This window comes from Acinonyx jubatus, chromosome B3 (assembly GCF_027475565.1).
Source record: "Acinonyx jubatus isolate Ajub_Pintada_27869175 chromosome B3, VMU_Ajub_asm_v1.0, whole genome shotgun sequence".
Classification (NCBI taxonomy): domain Eukaryota; kingdom Metazoa; phylum Chordata; class Mammalia; order Carnivora; family Felidae; genus Acinonyx; species Acinonyx jubatus.
In genome coordinates this window covers 428867-448765 of record NC_069386.1, presented here as the reverse complement: position 1 = coordinate 448765, position 19899 = coordinate 428867, and the positions used below count along the sequence as shown (strand labels likewise).

General features: G+C 53.7%; 2 protein-coding genes across 4 annotated transcripts; one reads left to right on the top strand and one right to left on the bottom strand.

Annotated features, from left to right (window-relative positions):
• Window positions 1-3913: 3913 nt before the first annotated feature.
• Window positions 3914-7844, bottom strand: LOC128315834 (uncharacterized). Its single transcript, XM_053223433.1, has 2 exons — window positions 5908-7844; window positions 3914-4807 (listed from the first exon to the last, which is right to left on the bottom strand). The coding sequence occupies exons 1-2, from the start codon at window positions 6966-6968 to the stop codon at window positions 4663-4665; spliced, it is 1206 nt and encodes a 401-aa protein (XP_053079408.1). The 5' UTR covers window positions 6969-7844; the 3' UTR covers window positions 3914-4662.
• IDH3A (isocitrate dehydrogenase (NAD(+)) 3 catalytic subunit alpha) lies at window positions 6216-19700 on the top strand. Of its 3 annotated transcripts, none has more exons than XM_027068317.2 (11): window positions 6216-6311; window positions 9491-9553; window positions 11647-11730; window positions 12913-13027; window positions 14160-14347; window positions 14797-14930; window positions 15645-15747; window positions 15845-15909; window positions 17180-17264; window positions 17708-17860; window positions 18376-19700. In XM_027068317.2, the coding sequence occupies exons 1-11, from the start codon at window positions 6285-6287 to the stop codon at window positions 18457-18459; spliced, it is 1101 nt and encodes a 366-aa protein (XP_026924118.1). In that variant the 5' UTR covers window positions 6216-6284; the 3' UTR covers window positions 18460-19700. The 3 variants fall into 3 exon arrangements, with proteins under 3 accessions (XP_026924118.1, XP_026924119.1, XP_026924120.1); XM_027068318.2 differs by having other exon boundaries at window positions 6217-6311; window positions 9491-9529; XM_027068319.2 differs by lacking the exons at window positions 6216-6311; window positions 9491-9553 and adding an exon at window positions 11033-11117.
• Window positions 19701-19899: the final 199 nt, after the last annotated feature.

Here is a 19899-nt window from a genome sequence, read left to right as displayed (position 1 = left end):
ATATTCTGGGAGCGGTTACTGGGTCCACCTCAATCTCATACACACACCCCTGCAACCGCCTATTTAACCTAACTCAGTCCTAGCACTGGACAGTTTGTCTCCTCATTTCCCCGTATCTCCAGCATTTCGCACATAGATCTTGCTACTTTGGGACAGATGCATACACAGCCTGGGGCTGTGTCTTTTGGAGGGGGCAGGTGTTGTTTCCTCTCCAACACTAGCGTTCAGGACGGCTGCAGCATATCTTATCTGGCTCTATCCCCAGGGTCTAGGACACGATGGTCTTGGTAAATAGCGAATCAACATTCTTTAAAAGCCTGCATTTCCTGGGCCTGTTCACCCGTTGAATCAAGTAACTCCCCAAGTATTCTGACGTGGAGAAGGTTTTCCTGCTGGAGGATCAAGAGACCAAGCCCTTTAGTGCACGGCAAATGAGGTGAGCCCACCTTCTCCCTGAATGGCCCCTGTGGGCCTGTTCCGGACCCTCTGCCAGAACACATTCTGGATGTGGGAGGCTCCCAGGTGCTTGAGAACGGGAACGACCTGATAGTGACTTCCTGCAAACTGTCCTTTCAGGTGCCTTTAAAATCCTCGGGGACATCCGTGACCCCCTCCTTCCCTACCCGTACCCACCCCTCAGCACAGCCTGCTCCAGCCAGAGCCCCTACCTGTAGCACTGTATCCCCATCACTCTGGGATCACTGTGGTGTGTCTGTCAGGAAATGACCAGGGCAGGGCACTCACCACCGGACTCAGTTTTGTCGTGGATCTGAGTCAGCTCCAGTGGCGAGCGGCAGATGAGCGGAGCTTTGCTGTTGGGAGTGGGGTGGCTGAGGCGACGCAAGAAGTCTCAGGCTGAATTCTGCGCCGTGGACCGTCACCTATTAGCAAGGAGGTCCTCAGCGGCTACGTAACCTGCTCGGTGAGCACAGTGAACTCCATACCTGTCCTTTTAGGTGTCATAACAGGCGCTGACTCAGTCCAAAGCAGAAGCAACGGTATTCAAGGATCAGGATCCACACAACCTTCGACTCGGGATCAGGTCACCGTGCCCTCGCTCAGCAGCCTGACCCCGAGGCCACGTGGTCCTTTAAGACCAGAGCCCATGGAGTCTCGTGCTCTGTCCGTGGGAGAGGAGAGGCCCGTGGGCGGCACCTAACACACTTGGGGCACCGCTGTCTGAGCCAGGCCAGGCGCTTTGCCCATCCGTTTTGCTAATGAGCGGATCCTCCACTGCTGGGATGGCTTCACACCGCGGAGGCATCGGAGGACGAGCCTCTGGAGTGTGGGCTTCTGGGGAAAGTCTGCCCGCCTCCAGGGAGCTGCCCTCCAAGCACGGTCCCCGGGATCTTTACAGAAGGTCTGTGAGGTCAGCATTATTATTTCCACAATGTAAAACATCGTCCGCTGTTTTCACTCTCATCTTCTCACAAGTGCACAGCGGAATTCTCCAGAAGTTTCATGCAAGGTGCTGCGGCAGGCTGAACGAAGCAGCAGACACAAGAATCCAGCTGCCTTCCGCTAAATTAAGCCAGGCTTTAAAGACATTTGCAAACATGTGAAACAATGCCACTCTTCTCACTAAATGTTTACGTCTTTAAAAATATTATTTTCCATAGAAATATGTGCACTAAGCTAGCACATAGCGGGTTTATTGTTATAATTGTTTAAAACATATTTTTAAAATAGCTATTGGGGGTCATGTGCAGCTTTAACTTCTAATACGATAAATATTTAATAATCTGTATTACCAAAGTTTGGGTCCTCAAATTTTAAGAATAGTCTTGAGACCAAAATGTCTGAGCATCATTACTGTATGGTTCAGTGAGCCTTTTCTGTTTGGGCCGGATGGGAAAGAGTTCAGGCTTTGCTGGCCCCACAGCCACGGACTCTGGTACATCTACTCCCCTCTACTGTGGATGCGGCCACCAAACACATGGGCTTGGCGGTGTTCCAGCAAGACATTACTTAGCGACACTGCGACTCCAATTCATATAATTGAAGTCTCACAAAGTGTTACCGGTTTTTATGAACTTGATTTTATACACTTTTAAAAGTGTAAGTGTGAAAGCAATTCCGTAACTCCTTAGCTTAGAGGAGGCCGTGGGCCAGAGCTCACCCGTGGCCTGTAGTTTCCCAGCCCCCGCTTTCCTGACACAGGGCCCCCGAAACCTTTGCAACTTCGTGAGGGATAGGAGCGTCCTTTGTTCTAATGAGGTGACCCCGGGTGGGCTCCTGGAGGGGGTCTGGTCAAAAGAAAAGTCCAGCCATGATCAGAAGTTTCGAATTTCCACCCCCTGCCCATCCTCTTGAGAAGAGAGAGGCTGGAAGCAGAGTTAGTCACTGATCATGCCTACATGATGAAACCTCCGTAAGAGTCACACACGCGTGAGGTTTGGGGAGCTTCCGGGTTGGTGAACACGCCCATGCGCCGGGGGCGGGGGGGTGACACACCCCAAGTCCACAGGGACGGAAGCTCCTGTGCCTGGGACCCTCCCAGACCCCGCCCTCTGTATCTCTGCACCTGGCTGTTCACCTGCACCCTTCGGCGCACCCCTTAATACACCGGTGAAAAGAGTTTCCCTGAGCTCGGGGGGCCACTCTGGCAAATGAACTGGACCCAAGGAGGGGAATGTGGGCAGGTCGTGTTGGCAGCTGACTGTCAGACACAGGAGGGACTACCTGCACCCAGTGCTGTCATGGGGACAGTCTTACAGGACTGAGCCCTTGGTCCTCGGGATGTGACAGCTCCGGAAAGATGGCGTCAGAATCGAGTTAAGCAGTAGGACACCCAGCTGGTGCTGCAGAGAGTTGCCTGTCGTGGGGAACCCCCCCCCCCATCTGGGCCATGGGGGGCAGGAAGCAAGAGCAGACTACTTAGGGCCTGAGGGACCATGGTCAGAGCACTGGCTTTTACTCCAAGGGACAGGTGTCGCTGGCTGTTCTGAGCAGAGGACGGTGTATTTGTCTCCTGCTTTAACAGGACCCCTAAGGCAGGACGCGGACGGTGAGGGGCAGGGGGGAGGCAGGGAGACCAGCGTGCGCGCTATTGCCCTGGTTCTGCCCAGAGAGGACTCTGGCTTAGACCTGGGAAGGCGGGGAGCGTCTGCCTGTAGCTCAACCTCAAAAAACAGAGCTGACCCTCAGGTCTTCTGACCTGGGCACCTGGGAGACTGGAGGTGCATTTCACGGAGAGGAAGGCTGAGTGAGGGAGCTGGTTCCCACTCGTCATCGCTCACACGTAGAAAGAGGTGACAAGCACAGAAGACACGTTAAGTTTCAATGTATTTTTTCTGACTATTGAAGTGTAAAGAATGACCAAGATGCCAAAGAGTCTTCCCAATGGTCACCTTGGAGGGCGGTGCAGCGCTCCATTTGATTCTTTACCCTAAATCACGACCATTTCCTCGTTAATCATTAAGACTGCTTTTCTTTCAATTAACGATATCATACACAACCCTATAATGAGTATCTTCGTGCCGATGGATCTTTGTGGGGTTTTTCGAGGGACTGATTCTCAGGAACGGATTTACGTACGAGGTGAAAGAGTGAAGACACAGAAGTCTTGAGACACACTGAACTGTTTCCAGAAAGGTGGTGGCGGTACAGTATTTGGGAGCCAGCCAGAACTCAGAGTGTAGCCATTCCACCACCAATCAGACCGTAGAGGACATGAGCATTTTATCCATACTTTCTAATAAAAGGGCCAAAGACGTTTCTAACTTTTAAAAATTTTGCATGTACTTGATTATGGTTAAGGTTGGTTAAAAGTTTCTTGGTTTCTTTGGCTGTGAAAGGATTGTTCGGGCCCCTTGCCCATTTATTTACTAAAGTTCTAATATTTAGGAAAATGAATTAGGGAAACTCTACTAAGAAAATTTGTGTTCCTTTTGTAAAAAAGCAAAAGGAAGCATTTAGCATGTGAATAAATATAATGTATTTTGCTGATTTATTAATTTAAAGGCCACCACCTTGATTAAAACCATTTTGTAGAGTACAGCACCCCTGGACGGGGTAGTGCTGTAGTCACAAACAAGGACACACCTTCCAGATCCTTCTCCTGAGTGGCAAGCATACCTTGGTCCCAACACGCCTTGCTGATGGCACCTCTGGGCGCTCCCAAATGCCAGCACAGGACAAAGGTGCTTGTCCAGGGGACACTGGCCTGCATGTTGGAGGAATGCCAGAACGTCTATGAGCAGTTCTGGAACCTGTGGTCCATCGAGGGAGGGGCTCCCAGATGACGTCTCTCCAGCTGCTCGGGAAGCAGGGAGCACCTTGCCATGGGGGCTGCACCGGGCGACCTCTGAGGGCTGTTTCAGTCTGAGAACCTAAGCTTGTGAGGATTCAACGCTTTCCTGCCTCCAAGTCTTTGCTGGCACCGGTCCGTTCGGACCCCATCGCAGGCTGCTGACATCTTACCTCCTCAAGGACTGCTTTAAACACCATCTCCAAGACGGGATCTTCCCCAGCCAGCCCCACCCTGTCCAAACTCCTTCAAGCACCTGTCACCGAATTTCTGTGTTTCTCCCTCACTAGACTTGGAGGGTAGGCCTGGGCGTATTCATTACTCGTCCTCACCCAGCACTTGATAGGACTTCTCTTGGGAAGCCGTTGTTGAACTGCATGGCCCCTCACAGAAACCTAGAACTGTCTCAGTAATCAGGCGTCCCAGTGTAATGCCGCCATCACTGCTACTCGCTGTGCCTCGGTTTCCTCATGGGGTTGATGTGAAGATTGGATATGGATTGGAGAAAGTCCTCCAATGTTTGTCTCAAAGTCACTGAGCAGCTGGATGTGCTGTTTTCTGTTCTGGAAGCAAAGCCATGACAGATCCTCTCTGGGCTTGAGGAAGATCTTCTCAAAGACACGTAGCAGGAGAGAATGCCATAAGGTCCCCAGGAGCGGGGAGGTGGGGTGGGGGGTGGGGGTCCTGAGTAGGGAGAGGGATAGGTGGGCAGGTAGTGGGTGCTTCCCAAAGGAACCAACATCCGAGCTGTCTTAACAAGTGGCTGGAATTTCAGCAGGTGGAAATGGGGGCAAAAGGGCAGTCGGACAGTCAGAATGACATGAGCATGGGGCAAGTAAACCATGGGAAGCATTTGGGGGCTGGCCAGCAGTCCTACTTGGCTGGTGCTCCAGGACAGTGGGGCTGGAAGGAGTGGCGGGACACTATGGCTGAAAATAGCGGTGAGAGGTGACTGCGAGGGGGAGCCAGGGGTCGGGGAGCCAGGCTGGTCCCTGGATGCAGCTGTGCTTGAGGGCGGGCTGTGGGGAGGAAGGGTGGTCAGGTCGCACCTGAGGGGGGGGGGGGGGCAGGGCAGGGTGGGGACGGAGGCGAGGGTCTGTGAACTCTTCAGGGCAGGACTGCCAGGTCAGAGGACAGGAAGGGCCGGCGGGAGGTTGGCGAAATCCCTCTGCCCTGACCAGGCCACAGACGTAGCTGCAGATTATTTTATCCCCGAGGCCTTTGGCGTCACTCCCGCCCCCCCCACCCCGATTCATCACCTCTCTGGGCGCGGGGGCGGCTCCCCTCCGGACTGAGCCCTGGCAGGGCAGGGAGGGGAGGTCTCGTGTAAGTCACCCCGGCCGCGGCCCCCCCGCAAAGTGAGGCGAGGGCGGCCAAGAGGGGCCGGTTCCGGCATGATGGGCTGGAGCCGGGTCCCCGGGTTCGCCTCGCGGACCTCCTTGGCGCCGCCGCTTCCCGGCGCGTCCCCGCGAGGCCCGGAGCGCGCGGGCGGGCTGAGCGCAGGCCCGCAACACCCGCGCGTTGGACAGGACCGCGGCGGCGGCCGTGCAGCGGTCTGCGCTCACTACAGACCATCGGACCCCCGGGTCCGTGGGTTACCCGTCGATGAAGCCGGCACACAATAAGCATTTGTGGAACGAGTGAGCCGTCCCATCTACCTGCACGAGACTGCAAACTCCGCGAGAGAAGCCGTAGCCTGAGCCTGCGAGTCTCGGGGAGGCGCGGGCGCCCGCAGCAGGGAGCCCACCGCCCACCCAGACCTGGACGCCGGCAGTCGGAGGCTCAGAGCTCCAAAGGATTCCGACGCCGGCAGCCGCGAGGAGAGGGTGGGGCCTTCCTGGAGACGCGCGCTGGGTGGCTTCCGGGTCGCGCCTCCGCGCGTCACCGCGAGGTCAGCCAGGCGATTGGCCAGCGGAGCCGGCAGGGGGCGGGACGGGGACCGGGGGGCGTGGTCACTCGGGGGCGGGGCCCCGGGCCGTATTGCGCGGTTGCGCACTGCTGCCGCTGCTGTCGTCGCGGCGCGAGGAGGGTCGCGATGGCTGGTCCCGCGTGGATCTCCAAGGTGAGCGCCGGGCGGGCCGGTGTGCGGCGGCGGGCGGCGGGCCGGGCGGGAACGGTGCGGGCGCCGGGGCCGCGGACGGTGCGGGCAGCCTTGCGCCCGGACGGTCGCACCTGAGGCGGGGCCGGCCAAGGTCACGGCGGGGCCCGGGTGCCCCCGCGAGCGCCGCGCCGGGGCCGGGCTGGGCCTGGCATCGAGCCCGGGGAGGCTCGAGCGCGGCCGGCGGGGCCGGGGTGTGGGCGCGGGGCTCGCGGGAGCACGCGGTGCTCCCTTCGGAGGGCGCGGGGCCCCTGCACGCGGGAGTCCCCGTCCGAGCCCCCCGCCGCTGATGTTGGGGAGAAAGCCGCGACCTCGAGAGCTGTGGTGCCCTTGGCAGCTCGGGGCCGGAGCCGGGGCCGGAGTCGGAGCCGGAGCCGGGAGGGGCTTCAGGGGCTCCCCGCAGTTCCCCGGTTCCCCGGCGGAGCCAGCCTGCGTCTGCGGATGCTGCCGCTCAAGGTCACGCGGGAGTCGGTGTCGGAGCTGCGGGCGGCCCCAGGGGCCTCGCTGCCTCGTTCCCCGCCGCCTACACCAGAGTCTTAGGTTCGAATTCGGGCCGTGCCGCTGATTGGCTGTATGACCTTGAGCAGATGACTTAACGCCCCTGGTCGTGTGTGCACCCATCTGTGAAACACCTATGTTTGCTCCCCGAGTTGTGGAGGTTAAATGGCGTGAAAGCAGCGGCACACAGATTTGAAGCTTTCAGCTTGCCCTCGCGAGCAGACGGCGGTTCTGCTTGGTTAGCCTCTTCAGACCTGGGCTTGTGTGTGACGGTGACTGTTAGGCCACACTTGCTGCAGAAGGCGGAGTGGCTTTCGTGCCCCTGTCGCCCCACTTACCACCTGATTCCTGTTTGGTGGGTTCACCACGCCTTCAGACGGTAGACTGAGCAGCCCACCTGGTGAGGGATGTGCGGGTAAGTGCGCTTTGCCCAGAGTGTGGGGCCCAGCGTGATAGAAGATGTTCCCCTCTGACGTCGACTGGCTGTGAGGCCTTTGACCTCTGTGCGGCCCGGTTCTCCCCTTGGGGGTTGGACCGATGCCCCGGGATGTGGGAGACGCTGAGCTAGGGCGGCTTCAATCAGAGCAGTTCCTTTATTGGGGTTCCATTCAAGGTTTTATTTGAAAAAAGTGATTTCAACTTAAATTGGGTTTTTTTTCCTAAAAAAGCCTCGATTTTGAGAAAATACTAGGTTTCTAAAGACCTTTCTGGTTCTAACATGCTATGATTCCAACAAGCCAGTTCCCTGCAGCAGACACTTACTGAGAGAGTACCAGCCATGCGCCTCGCACTGTATTTGTATGTCTGAGTTGGGCAGGAAGGTGACAGGAGGTGAGGGGCTGTGACAGAAGGACCGGAGGTCCCGGCCTCAGGCTCCTTCTCTGCAAAGGGCCACTGACACCTCTCTCCCCAGGTTCTGTAGAAACTAACATATATGCAAATAGATTGTAAAGTACAAGCCAGCCTGTGCTCGAAAAAATCCTGCTTAGAGTTCTGGGTCATTTTAATGACTTGGACGAATCCTGCCTTATTCTAAGATCACGTAGGACAGATGACAGACGCCGACCCGACTGGTTGCCAAGTATTAGAGGCATTTGCGGGGTGAGAACTTGGCCGACAGAGAGGTGATGGAAGCAGGCTTTTCTTTTTCCAAAAAATATTCATTGAGCACCTACTGTGAGCCCCCAGCTGCCCTGGGCCCTGGGGATCCCAAGGTGCTTGTGGGTTCACATCTGAAGCTGGGTCTTGGTCATGGAGACGGGGGGCCTGTTCCGGATGGATGTCCTTCCCCTCTTTCTGGGGTGGGGAGGGGTGGGGAGGGGTGGGGAGGGGAAGCACTCGGGCAGATCTGTCTCCCAGCAGCCATCTGTCCGCGGGTGAATCATGTTCCAGGATTAACATTTTTGCCAGTGGTTTTGGCATCGAGTGCTCTTTGGATCTGGCCCCATCTTGTATTTTCAGTGCGGGCAGATGACCGTGGACGCCAGGTGGGAGAATACCGCTCGTTCATACCTTCTTGGCTGTTGGTTGGCATCTCGTTAGTAGATGCCAGTATCACAGCAAAGGTTCGGGCCTCCTGGGAAGTGACCCCAAAAGGAAACACTAAGACAGGACGTTAACAGATGTGTCTTCGCTTATGTATCCAGCGTGAAAAAAAGTTACCTTGAAAACTTCTAACGGCTTTTGGTAGCTTTGGTTGATGTACTCAATTTCTTTGATGGTATTCTGATTATGCTAACGTAGTAGGACTTTGTCCCAGTGTTCAGTGACTGAGTTACTAAAGTTCAAAATCACCTTTTAAAGTTTCTGTTTCTGGTGTCTGAGAGTGTTACACGGAAAACAGTGCACCAGTGGTACCATCTTGGGCTAGTGGGGTTGGTAGGTGACTTTTCTTTTTTTTGTGACCCTTTCCCGGCAATTAACAGTAATGACCATGTTACCTGTGTTGTGAGAAAAAATAAGTAACTTATTTAAAGTCTTCATTCTGTATGACCCAAGTATCAAGTCAACTTTGTTAGATTTTTTTGTTATTGTAAAGAGTAAATACTAAATATTCATGGGAGAAGAATAGGCATAATGTGTAATTAAAGGAGCACTGGACTGGGAGTCAGGAGACCTGAATTCTGGTCTCTGGTCACTCTGTGGCCTTAGGCAAATCCTGACCCTTTAGACACCAATGTCTCCACCTGTGTGATGAGTGACTGGGCTCTGGTGTTTTTAAGGACTCCTCCAGCTCTAAAATTAGTGATAGATGATGTGGTACCCCCACCTTGAAGCAGTAGTTGAGAATGTTGACATAAAACCTTCCAGATCATCTGAGAAAAATCCAGTGTTTGAGTTAAAAAGGTATATAATAGTCTCATTCCACCTTGAACACTTTTTGACAACTCATATGCATCAAATCCACGTTGAAAGTATTCAGTACTTAAATTTTCAAAGCGAAGGTAAACTGAACAGTTAGGTTTTCAGATCTGAGGTGGCTTGTCACATTGAGCTAATACATGAGAAGACTACTCTTCAGAAGTTCCTGAATATATGCGTGCAAACTTGTAACATTGTCAGCCCTCGGAAATGGCCTGGTCTGTGCCTCTCGCTCCGAGTGGTTTAGTTCTGTGAGTGACGTTTCTTTGTTGATGTTGGCGTAGGTCTCTCGGCTGCTGGGGGCGCTGCACAACCAGAAACAGGTGACCCGAGGGTTCGCTGGTGGTGTGAGTACGATTACATCTTTCGTTTTTTCCTTTTAGAAGTTTCTCAAGAAAGGTGCTCTAACATGTTTATCATACAGTCTCTTGTCTCTGTTTACTTCAAATTAAGGAAAATTTGCCATACTTCTCCTGGATATTTAAATCACTGGCTCACACGCACGAATGCATCAGGTCACTTGCACATTTAAAAGAATTACATCACAGCTGGCTTCGTAAGCCTGTCACGTTAGTATCTTAAAGGAGTCTTGTTAAAAATTGAAATGGCCCTTGAACCTGTTACTTTATTTCACAATCTCATTTTTGTAAGACAGGTTTTTTTTCAAAACTAGTGCAAGTTGAGAGAAAATTGTTGAGAAGCTTCAAAACCTGCTTTGCATCTTTATTTTGTGGGCTTCCCTGAACACGGTAGATGGCCCACTAACGAGGAGCAGCTCACACATCTGTGAGCCCCGTGGGCTCACGCTCCCCTCCTTGGCCTTCAGAGAGGATCGTGTTAGTGGATCATCTATTTCTCATTAAATCTGCCGCTTTTAGAATCCCCGGCGTTAGAACTCGGCGCTTTAAAAGCTGATACCGCATTTTTAGAGCCTTCTCAGACTGTGGGTCAGTGAGTTCCTATTTGGTTTTATTTTACCCCTGGCTACAGAATCTGATTTGGACTTCACAATTCCTGTGCTCCCATATCACGTCTTACTCTGTGAGGGTTCATTGGGTCCTCGTACCTTTTCGCTCCGGTCGCTCTCTGGTCCGTGGAAGAGACGTGGATTTCTTCTGGTGGCCTGGTGACACTTATTATTACATGTTGGGAGAACAGGAACAAGAAGCCAGAAGGCTCTTTTGGCTCTGCGTGTGCAAAAGACACAGAATGAGGCTTGCACTCCTGGCTCACGGACAGCCAAGCTGGCATTTCAAACGTTTTCTGAAAGCTAGTGAGAAGATCATTGCTCTCTGCTATTATTTATTTTCAGGCCGTCCACGTGTAAAAAATATTAGCCTGGTGGGGAGGGGTTTATATTTGAAAGAAACAAGAAGAGGAACTAAGTTTTTAGAAGATTTCTTCAGTAACACAGAAAAATTGAGAAACCGTCCACGCGCTCAGTGAGTTGCAGTGGAAGGGCAGAAGAGCAGGGAAACTCGAATCAGTGATTTGAAACAAGGTAGCACAGACGACTAGACCTGGAACAGACCGGGGACCGTCGCCCGGGCCAGACCCCCAGGCAAGAGAAAGGCCCCACCTAATGACATATAGGGGTCTCCAAACAGGGAGAGAGGGTCTGAACATTACCTTAACTCGTTGAAACCCTGTCATCATTTCCCTTTACGCGCTTTTATTTCTGTGTTTGAAATGCTGGCTTGATTGTTTGAAGCCTTTGAAATAAACCACTGGTGTCACATTATAGACACTCGTGTCCTTCTGCGTCTAACTCAGACTTTGCCGGTATGAGCACGTGTGCTGTTCTTACAGGTGACAGACAAGCTGCGCTGAGCTCAGTTAGGTGACATTTGTCCTCGAGGAGCCGGCTTCACAGAGGAGCTCAGAGAAGCGGGGATCCCCTTGTGACCGGAGGTCTGATTTTCTCTGAGTTCCGAAACAGACCCCAGCAGTGTTCTGGAAATGTGTCTGAAGTGTTTTTAAGACTGAGCAAACTGTGTGAGAAACCTAACTTTCCAGGATCCCAGTGGAGAGGAGGGCGGTTGCCTTCCTGAGAAACTCTCTGAATTTCAGCGAGAGAACATGGTTGAAATTTTTGTTCTCTCTGCTTTCACAGACTTGAATTAATTGGGCTCTTTGTAGCTTGTCTGGAAAAAAAATACGAATTAGGAGGTCTACTCTGTGATTTATTTTTGTTTTCTGTAGAGCATCACCTCAGTTTTTTTAAAGCCTCCGAACTCAGGTAAAGAGTAGAATTGGGTCTCTTGACTCTTGCCTCCGTTCTGGTGAGCTCTTGGGAGGCACCCCTATTTTCTTGAAGGCCTTTGGGTCTTCTTGAGACACCCCCCCGCCCCCGTAAGCCGATTTCTTTGTCGGGGATACTCTTTTCCAGACCGCCAAAAACTGATTCTTCCTGTCTTCTCTGGCGATCTCTTCCACTCAGGTTCAGACGGTAACTTTAATTCCCGGGGATGGCATCGGCCCAGAGATCTCGGCGGCCGTTATGAAGATTTTTGATGCTGCCAAGGTAAGCGCGCTTGAAAACGACCTTTGGTAATGCTCGCAGAAAACTGGTCTTAGCCGGCCGGAGTCCGTGGCCTCGGGATCAACCGTCCCATCTGGCGACGCGGGAAGGCGTGTGGCCATCGCCACAACACCGACGTCAGCAGCATTCGTGCCGGGGACGGCAAGCCCTTGCGCCGGCTCCGCCGTCCGCCAAGAGGCCGGTGTCGAGCGGCCGTGCGCGTGGGTCCCTGAGCCCTGCCAGGTCACCTGTCTCCTCAGTATGTGCCCTCCCGCCGAGAAGAATAGAACCGATTTTGCAAAACACTGTGTAGGAGATTTTCAGAGATGAAAACAAATTTCTGATGTGGTGTCACCATCCAGCATGAGGTCTGATTATTCTAGCAGCCCAGCCTTCCGCGCAGGTAGATATTTTAAAATGCTTTCGTTCGGGGGTAGGGGACGTTGGGCTTTATTTGACACGATGCTCAGTTAGGGCAGTTACAGCTGCCAGGTGCCGTCACGTGCAGGGGGAGGACGGGGGCAGGTCTGAACCGTCCATACCCTGCTCCCCGAAGCACGCCCCTCATAGAGGAGATGGAGCTCGCCTGGTGGCGGAGTCCCCAAGGAACTGCACGGTTCCCCCATTTGCTGTGTGCGGTCCAAGCCAGTGGCGAGGCGCACACGAGCCCAGGGCCGTGTCTAACTTTAGAGCACCGTCACCACCCAAAAGAAACCCTGGGCTCATTAGCAGTCACTGCCCATCCCCCACCGTCCGCCCCCTCCCCTCCCACGGCCGGCCCCAGGCAGCTACCCGGCTACTTTCTGTCCCTACATGTGCCTCTTCTGGACATTTCGCAGGAATAGAATCTCATGCTGTCTTCTGTTGGCTTCCTTCACTCAGCACAAGGACCGCTAGGTTCGTCCGCGTGTCGGGACCGTGTCGTGTTTCCGCGGACCATGTTTCTCAGCTCCTTGCGATATTCTAATTTTAGCCGCGTTACGAGTAGTGAAAACACATAAGTGGGCAGGTGTCAGGTGTGGACCGGACAGGGCAGCGCGGAGAATGACCTCTCTTCCCGCGTGTCAGGAACTTTCCGGACCTTTATTGTACGTTTCCACCGGCTGCACCGGCAGGTGAAGCAGTTTGTAACCAGTGTCGTGTGAGTCCCACTCTGCAGCTTCCTGTGCTCTGTGCTGCCTCTAGGCGCCCATTCAGTGGGAGGAGCGGAATGTCACTGCCATCCAGGGACCCGGAGGAAAGTGGATGATCCCTCCAGAAGCCAAAGAGTCCATGGATAAGAACAAGATGGGCTTGAAAGGTAGTGGATCCGATGGCGACTGTGGCTTTCTGCTACAGCGGTTACATTTTTGAAAGTTTGTGCATGTAAGCGAAATACGGCCTGACCGTGTTCAAGTGAAGCCACCCTTTTTGAAGCAATTTACTTATTACTTCCTTTTCCAAATTTTTTTGCCGGAGTACAGCCGACACAACACGATACTGGTTTCAGGCGTGCATCGTAGTGACGCCTTCTCCACGTTATGTTGTCACCACACGAAGCAACTTACAGTGACATGCCGTGGTTTTCATCTGGGGACGTATTTCTCCCCAGTAAAAACACGAAGGTGTTACTGGCCAGTGTCAAATGAAAGTATGTGTTTATCTTCACCTGGATTTATCTTGTGCATACTTCTCATGTTTTCGGTGCTATTCTAATTAGCATGCACTTCAGGTCATGGTTCAAAACACTGGCGTGTGCCAGACGCCCGTTCGGCCCAGGCTTTCAGTCCAGACAGATAGATCCAAGTTGCGATCTCTTGTCTGCCACTGACCGCCGGGAGGCTCCGGCAAGTTTCTTTCTCTTGGTTGTGGTTTTCCTGCTCACTTTTAACTGACAGCAAGGGCGATGTCACCTCCCGGATGGTGGCGAGGGTCACACACTGGAGCCTGGTCCTCCACCAGCGGGTGCACAGTGATGTTCCCGAAAGCTTCCGTGCGGATCTTCCTCCTTCACCGGAGTAGAGGGTAAAGCTAGAGACAGATGCCTTCTCCGGAGTAGCCCGGGGGAGTTAGCAGGTGACCCTTGCTCGTTGGGCCCTTTGTTGGGCCCTTGCTCGTTGGACCCTTTGTTCGTGGGCACGCACGTTAGACCGACCACATGGCTACTTCTCCCCCGAAGGAAGGACCCTAGCTGAGCTGCGACCGAAAAGTAAAACAAAGGAAAACTGGAATTTCCAGTAATCGTGAGGTACTTGTGTTTAGAAGGAAGAAGGTGTGCCCGCTGGCTCGGTTCGTGGAGCGTGCAACTCTTGATCTCAGGGTTGTGGGTCCGGGCCCCGTGTTCCGTGTGGAGATTACTTGGAAATGAATTCTTAGAAAAAAAAAAAAGAACAAAAAGAAGAAACACCCCCGAATGTACCCTGTTGTCATGTGGGTTCTCTTCTTTATCACAGGCCCTTTAAAGACCCCAATAGCAGCTGGTCACCCATCTATGAATTTATTGCTGCGTAAGACCTTTGACCTTTATGCAAACGTGCGGCCGTGTGTGTCCATCGAGGGCTATAAAACCCCTTACACCGACGTAAACATTGTCACCATCCGAGAGAACACAGAAGGAGAATACAGTGGCATTGAGCATGTGGTATGTTCCTTCCACACTTAAATTCTTACTGGGGTTGCTCTCTGTGCTCTTGGGACAGTTGTTCAGACCCCCAGTTGTTGAGAACACTTGGCAGAGACGGCTCGCCTTGACCCCCAGGAGGCGAGGGCGGTTGCCTTGGCCCCGCCTTGCCTGGCAGCAGGAGGGGGGGCGGGGGGTGTCCTCTGTTTCAGGTTACAATCCTCAGCTTCACAGGCGGGGCCCGGGGCCCGGGGCCATCTCTGCACCTGTTTTCCTCATCCGTGCAGTGGGCCTTATTCTACCTACCTCGTAGGGCCGGGGTCGATGTTATTGGCCCCGGCGACACCCCACGTGCACAACGCGAGCCGTGGCAGCTGGCACTGTGTGAGCACACCCCCAGTGGTGGTGCCCCCTCGCTGCCAGCGGCCTAGTGCGGCCGTTCCGGTGAGGCAGGACCCCCTCTCCCTCAGATCGTGGATGGGGTTGTGCAGAGTATCAAGCTCATCACCGAGGAGGCCAGCCGGCGCATCGCTGAGTTCGCCTTTGCATACGCCCGCAACAATCACCGCAGCAATGTCACGGCCGTGCACAAGGCCAACATCATGTGAGTCCTGGGCCAGGCAGAGCCCCGCTCGCTGTGGGCAGGGAGCGGTGACCCGGCTCTCCTTCCTTCTCCCGGTTATGGAGCAGATTGGGGGGCAGGAGCTCAGGATCCGGGGTATAAGGCGGGCCTGAGAACTGTCAGAGACGCTGGAGACGGGCTCCCCAGATGCTGTGGCTGTTCCGCCGAGGCTGCGAGTCACAGGGCAGGGGCGCTGATGTCCAGGCAGAACCGGGAGCGTTTCTGCGGTGACCACCGAGTGCCGGGGGCTTCCCTCGGCTTCCCCTCACGGGCGAGCCCCTCCCCCACTCCGCTTAAGGCCAGGCGGGTGTGCGCAGAAGCAGTTTCCCCAGGGCGGACGGGGAGGTGTTGAGCATGTACGATAGTAAAACCAACTAAGTGATCCGATGAGTTAGTCTTTTAAAGCAATTTTAACACTTTATGAATACACATTTCTTAATTCTTGCTAGACAAGACTATTAAAAAATAATAGTCTTTATTATGACCAAACTATTTTATATTTGTATCCTTTTGTGCTTCCGGAAACACCCCCAGACATTTTCAGTTTGTGTCTTATTAACTGCCTGAAAAACAATTTTACTATAATTGAAATCGGACATCTGGGCTTCTGGAACTAACGTTTGTTGACCTTCTTTGATCTGATCCTTTTCTTTCTGCAAGTCTTTCCTTCAACAGTTTTTATTTAATTAAATGCAGGCGGATGTCAGATGGGCTTTTTCTGCAAAAATGCAGGGAAGTTGCTGAAAACTGTAAAGATATTAAATTTAACGAGATGTACCTTGATACGGTGTGTCTGAACGTAAGTACACCCGCTTCCTTGCCTGGTGCCTTCTGCGGAGCGTCCCGTGCGCGGGCTGTGGCTTTGATCGCTAAACACACCGACGCATTCCTCGTAGATGGTCCAAGACCCGTCCCAGTTTGACGTTCTCGTTATGCCGAATTTGTATGGAGACATCCTCAGGTGAGTCTGACTGCACCTTTTCCGCCTGTCGTTTATTTATAAATGTCCTAAAGTAAACGTGGCTTACAGAGTTTCGATCAGGTGCCATGAACTACAGCGTGTGTTATACGGGTCCTCGTGATTCAGGCGGCCGTGTCAGCGATTACACATTGGGTGGGTCATTCGTTTCTTTGCCAAATCGGCTCTGGGCTGTTGTTCCCTAATGATTAGTCCCTTTTCCCGTTTTGAGAGGTTTTATTGGTTGAGTGATTTCAGTGTGTTGTCATGTATAGCCACCTAGCGAGTGGTAAATTTGTTCAGAATTTTTGTGACACTTCACACAATTTCAGACTTACAGAAAGGTTGCCGGAAGGTACAGGGACTTCCTGTGTGCCGGCACCCACAGCCCCCAGGTGCTGACGTTTGACCACACCGACATTATGGTTCCCCGGCTGCCCTCGCTGCCCGCCCCCCCCCCCCCCCCGCCCCCACAAAGTTGGCCGTCACTCCTACGTTTCTAGCTCCTTCACTTGGGCCTTAGGAGTTTCAACACATTGCTCACAGAAGTGCTAAACCTAGAGGGACAACAACTAACTTTTGACTAAAAGTCATTGCTAAGTTCTTTTATCCCATTATATCATTTAATCCTGACAATTCCATAGAATAGATTTTGCCTCCATTTTATAAATAAGGCAGCTGAGGCTCAGAGAACCTTAAGTAACTAGCTGGAAGTTTCGGGAAGCCTCGATTTAGACCCCCAAAGTGTCCAGCTCCAACGACTGGGCCCCCCTCCTGCAGGAGGGGCTGGACGTACAGCAGCGGTGGTCTGTCTTTGAAAAATACCACGTTTGTTTCCCCCTGAGTCTCGCTCATGATGTGAGTGGAGGATTTGGTGGAAGAGGGTAAGCAGGAGAAAGGGTCTTTTGGTTGGCGTTGTGTGCGCATAAGCTTGTTTCTTTGCGTACGTACTTCTCCGTTTGGACGCATGGACGTCACCGTGGGCGGGACCACCACAGCCATCATCGTATTGGTGCTCGGGTCACCCCATCCTGGCCGGTGCGGGTCCCTGTGAGCTGTGTTGTGTCCTCTGGACGCGGCCCACCATTTGCTTTCCGGTGCAGCAGGATGCCGTGGACTTATCCTGGATCTTCTCACTGTGGTCCGGGATTGGCCATTTCTCCGAGGAACCCCATGCCCCTTGGTGGAGGGTGGTAGTTAAAAACCAAAGTCTGGGTGCTGGGTGAGAAGCTTCACTTTTCAGAACACTCTCGAAATGCTTTTCCGCCCCCAGTGACCTGTGCGCGGGATTGATTGGCGGTCTTGGTGTGACACCAAGTGGCAACATCGGAGCCAACGGGGTCGCCATCTTCGAGTCGGTAAGACCCTGGTGAGGCCTGAGGCGGGACTCACCCGCACAGCCCGGGAGCCCCTGGCGGGTTGGCTGTGTAAATAGGTTCCAAGTGATGGGTTTTCCCTGTTGTCAGAAGAAACTGATGCTTTGTGTAGGTTTGTCATGTGAGCCTGGTTTATTCATTCACTTCCCTCTTTATTTTGTGTCCGTGTTATTTATTGGGCGTCCTCCCTCAGAGCATCTTCCCGAAAGTTGGGCATGATGGTTAGTCCCTACGTTTGCACTTTCTCCCCCTTACTTTGGCTCTTTTTCTGACACTTGCCTTCTCAGACCCGCGTCTGCTGAATGGGCACGGTAGCCATTCAGCGATGCCCCTCATCGGTGAGGAAAGGTTGGCCGGGCCCCGCGTCCCCAGGGGAGTGCTGTCTGCGGGGGCCCCCCTGACTATGCTTCCATTCCCATGGGCAGGTTCACGGCACCGCCCCGGACATCGCGGGCAAGGACATGGCCAACCCCACGGCCCTCCTGCTCAGCGCCGTGATGATGCTGCGCCACATGGGACTCTCCGACCACGCCGCCAGGGTCGAGGCTGCGTGTTTTGCCACAATTAAGGATGGGAAGGTATCGGCGGTCGTCCGTGCTTGGGCCGTGTCAGACGCGTCCCCCCGCGTTGTGTCCGCTGCCTGTGTGTTTTCCGTAGAGGGAGCCGCGTGTCAGGTCGGGGAAGGGTCGGGAAGTGCTGACGCGGAGACACCCGGGCAGAAGAGCCATGGCCTGGGAGCCACAGTCAGTTAGGCCTCGGGTCCCGTGGCCAGTGTACGATCTGGGTCAAGTCAGCTCATTTTTCTAGACAGCGTTTCCTCCCCAACATAACCAAGTGTTTTCCCACATGTACTGTAGGGATAGAGGGGACATTTTGGAAAGCCTCCCTGCCTCCTTTCATCGCGACCCTGTTGTGTCCTCCTCAGGGTGCCCTGAGCGCTAACCTGGGCCTTGGTCCTCCGGGGTGGGGGCCTCCCTCTCCAGCGGGAGCCAGATCGGCTGGGCCCACATCCCCCTGGGGGCTTTCCGGAAAAGCATCCTGGCTTTGTTTAGGGTGTGGATCCATTTTATCTTGGCTGTTCTTCTTTTCTCAGAGCTTAACAAAAGATCTAGGAGGCAATGCCAAGTGCTCAGACTTCACGGAGGAAATCTGTCGTCGAGTTCGAGATTTGGATTGAAGCTCCTGCGCGTGGAGCCCGCGTCCATCACGCGCACCACATCACGCACACATGCGGTTTGCTTCTTTCCTGACAGTACATTTCTAGATCCGGCCTTTTCTCAACCAGATCTCTGTGGAGGGTGCAGGGACGCGCTAAGCCTGCTCTCCGAGGACTTTTCCTGAGGGCCCGTTTTATTGATGACGTGTCTGTCCGGTGTGCGTCTTCTGTAAGCTCTCAGTGGACTGTATCATTGGCCATGTTAGTCATTTTACACTTCAGTTAAAATGGTTTTTCCTCAGCTGTAAATACGATACAGGATTAATAAGAGAAAACATCTAACTTTTTAAAGAAAACCCTGTTTTCCTTGGTTTATGAAAAACATAATAGGAATAAGACGGAATATTGGCAGGATAGCACAAGAGGACATTCTCATAAAGCCACACGGCCACAGGAGAGGGTTCCGGGAAGTTCAGGCCACCACCCCCCAGTGTATGCGGCATATCTCTTAGTGCTGTGGGAAGTAGACAGGTAGGTACATTCTCCCGTGAATTACTGAGTATGAATAAAGACCTCAAATCCAAGAAATCCATACGAGATGTAGACGTAGGTAGAGTGTGGGATAGGAAGACGCACTTGCGTCTGTGTGGATGATTCGGTTTCTCCAGATGTACTCTTCTTGGCGGGAGCTTTAATGGCGCGGAGGGGACTTCCTTTCACTGGATGTGCGAGGCGCTGGGTCGGCCATGGGACCCTGTGGCGTGAGCCTCGCTCGGCCCAGAGCGACCTGAAGGCCTGACCACGAATGTTTCGGCCCCCAGTTAACTGGGGACGCTGGCCGTTACTTTCCTATCGCAGTGGCTGCCCCTCCCCTTCCCCAAAGCACCGAATCACTGCCACCCACCCCAGCGCTGGTGAGAGAGGAGCCCGCAGTGGGGGCTGGGCGCAGCTGTGACCCTGCCCTCCACCACCCCCCCCTCGCCCCCAGCACGTTGTCCTTTACGGCAGGCACGCAGTCGCTATTTTCATGAACAGACTGCCCTTCGTGTGGCGCTGCAGGCCCGGGGGCTTCGCAGAGAGCACCCAGATCACGGGGGTTTCTTAGCAAATCTCACTGACTGGGTGCTTTTTTAGGCTTGTAACCAGACCCGAGTCTTAGGTGTCTTTTACTTTGTTTAAGCCGCAGCTTCCTCTTTTCTGTTGCATTGTGCTAATTACCAGTGACCCTCGGGTTCGCCCTAATAAAGAATTCCAGAACTGCCTGGAGTGTACCCTTTCTCCACCTGTTTCCTGGCGAGACGCCAGAGGCCATCTCGGCTCCAGGTATTTGGGGTGAAGGGGTGGGATGGCGGTGACACTCCGGCACAAGCCGGCGCGTTCTCACAAAGCCCCCCCGGGTGCCGTCCTGCCCGATGGTCTCACGCCTGTGGCATGCTGTCCCCCGGGTTAAACACCCACGAC